The 2,857-nt window shown below is 39.0% G+C and overlaps 1 protein-coding gene across 1 annotated transcript; it reads left to right on the top strand.

Annotated features, from left to right (window-relative positions):
* Positions 1–707: 707 nt before the first annotated feature.
* LOC104943896 (coiled-coil domain-containing protein 149-like) lies at positions 708–2,811 on the top strand (the record flags this gene model as incomplete). Its single annotated transcript, XM_010769364.1, has 4 exons — positions 708–823; positions 1,948–2,109; positions 2,221–2,259; positions 2,699–2,811. Coding segments are annotated over exons 1-4 (365 nt in total), but the record flags the coding sequence as incomplete, so codon positions are not given.
* Between the last annotated feature and the right edge of the window lie 46 nt (positions 2,812–2,857).

Genomic DNA, 2,857 nt, shown 5'->3' with positions numbered 1-2,857 from the left:
GCAGCCCACTGCTCTTAACACTATAGTATTGGTCAAATGCAGAATGTAATTGATCATCTCACATTTGTCACAGAGGTGGGTGATCAAGGAATCCTTTCTTCTTCTCCTAAACTGTACATGCAAACTTGAGTATCTACATAAATGAGATAAAAAAAATTATTTATCATGTTTGTGATTATGTTCTATGGTAATGCTAGGCCATGTATACAGTATCAGTCAGGGATTATCTCTCCCCTCTTAATGCTCTTAAAAATATTTGTTCTATAATACAAAGTGCTTTGAATATTAAAGGAGGCTCAGTTCATTAATGTTAAAGGATTTAAAAAGCATATTATCTCAATAGTTGTGTTTATTTAATAGTTTGTATTCCATCTAGTATTTAATTTAACTGTCTGATTTACTGTTACTCCACCATATGATGCCTTCGTGCTTTTATTGTGAAGTAAACCTTCAATTTACATTGTATTCCTCTAAAAAGAGCGCTTCAGTTTAGCTATTATACAGAAACATTTATTTTATAGTGTCACAAAAGTGTTGAATTCATATCAGAATTATTGCTCAAAACGTATATTTTTTTACAATACTTTTATTTTCATCACTATACCGGAAGTCGTATCTTTTCCCCACATCTCATTCCGCGCGAATTGACAGCGGAGCCAAAAAACAGTGACACCGCATCCGGATAAACAAACGGGGGAGTGGCGGCTCGGACTGAGGAGGACAGGTAGCCTGTATCCTGAATTTTTTTTGCAAATAATTATTCCGGATAATAATGCAGTCTTCCAAGAGGAGCGAGAATGACTGGCAGGGGCTGGTGAGCGAGGTGAGTGAGACCGGGAACAGCTGTGCAGAGGCGGACTACTTTCACCGAAGCTCCGGTGTCCATATGGAACAGCTTTACTGTTTGAATAGACCGAGGAGCTGTGCAACATCACAAATAAACCCACTTTTTATTTGTTGTTTGTATGATATGCTATGTACTGGTTGATTTAAGAGGTGAGCATGGTATTTTGTCAGGCCTCCGGGTTGGAAATGCAGTGCCACATGCCCACATCCTTAACACGACCTGATACAACACACCTGTAGGGCTGCTGCATCTACATTGCTCGAATTCATCTTTAATGATATTTAGAACTATTCGACCAAAGGGGGATATATTAAATAGACATTTACATATTTGAAAGTGTAGGCTAATGTTTAGGGCTGCTTAATTTGCGTAAAAAAAATCCTCATAACGTTGTGATAAATATGTTTAAATAAGTTTACTTAGTTTGTTGCTGCCTTCAATGTAGTTCTAAAAGACAACACATTGCTGTTGAAGTATTCGTATTGTCACTATCCTATAATAAAGAAAATGTACTTCAGAAAAATGTCTGCTTTGACTTTATTAATGTTAGATAGTTTTATTTTATTTTAATACTCGCTGTTTTCACATGTTTTTCTGACCAAACAAACCATCCATTAAGTGGCAAAAATAACTGCCTCATTTAAATTGCATTAGTTGCATCTGTGAAAGAGTGGTTATCATGGCTGAGCTGCAGACACTACTACAAGCTGCTATTTAATTTGGTTATGAGCTGTACTGACTGATATGAAGCTTCGCTCTGCTGTGTGTTATCTACATCTAAGGCACTTGGCTTCAGTGTGTGTTTTTCCACCTGTAGGGCACTGGTTGGGTTTGGTATTATTTGCACAGTTAAGTGTTTCTAACATTGCCGTCCCTGTTGCACACTTTGAAGCCAAGAAGCTTGATGATACAGTTGATGTGAAAATGTTATATACAGTTGTACTCTTTGGCCCCTGGAATTAACACGAAAAGTGTCAGTGTCAGCAATTAAAGGGCAAAGCGGCCACAAGAATGCCCCGAAAGCTGTGATCAAACCAATGATGTGGAGAGTCACAGTCCCTAACCTGTGCTCTGTGATGGTGTGTGTGCGGTGTTTGTAGTTCCTGGTGTGTAAGCGGAAGCTGGAGAGTAAGAAGGAGGCTCTGCTCATCCTGTCTAAGGAGCTGGACACCTGTCAGCAGGAGAGGGATCAGTACCAGCTGATGGCCAACCAGCTGAGGGAGCGCCACCAGGGACTGAAGAAGAAGTACAGGGAGCTCATCGTGAGTGATCTGTCCTCAGTGTTTTCTCTACACACACGTCATTTTTCCCTGTCTCCGTGCGCTCTCCATGTGGACTTCCAGTTTAAATAGTAAACTCTTTTCATATTTTAGGACGGTGACCCTTCTTTGCCACCAGAAAAACGCAATCAAGTAAGTTGTGGTTAAAATCAAGGACTCCATTTATGCCAAAATTATTTCTTACTAAAGCATATCTTATATATCTGCTATATGAGTACTGTATTTTTGTTAAAGTTTTGCTAAGATTGTACATTTTCAGTGTCAAAATAATATCCATTGACTTTATATTTTCTTAGTTCTCCTTTATGATTCTGTCTCTCAAAGGTTTCAAACATAGGAAAATGTTTGGGAAAAATAATAAAATACATAATACTTTTTTAATAATAAAGATTCATTATATAAATGTTACTATAATACTTATTTGAATATGTATATTTAAAATATACAGTAAATAATGTAAAGAAATAAATATTCTTAGTAATATTTCCATATCATGCAGCCCTAATCTCCATGACGATCCACGTGGCCAATCACCAGCTGTTTTCACGATTCTCCTCCACCTTCTCCTCAGGTGAACCTGGCTCAGCTGCTGAGAGACTCCAGGGAACGAGCCAAAAAGCTGACAGAGGAGGTGAAGGAGCTGGCGCAGAGGCTGACGGAGGCCCAGGAGGACAGCAAGGTGAGGTGACCTGCAGCAGCATGTGACCACACCCCCACACACACACACACA

The sequence above is a fragment of the Notothenia coriiceps genome, unplaced genomic scaffold (genome assembly GCF_000735185.1).
Source record: "Notothenia coriiceps isolate Sejong01 unplaced genomic scaffold, NC01 NC01_scaffold00007096, whole genome shotgun sequence".
Taxonomy (NCBI): domain Eukaryota; kingdom Metazoa; phylum Chordata; class Actinopteri; order Perciformes; family Nototheniidae; genus Notothenia; species Notothenia coriiceps.
The sequence above is the reverse complement of the archived record's forward strand: the minus strand, read 5'-3'. Positions and strand labels throughout refer to the sequence as shown.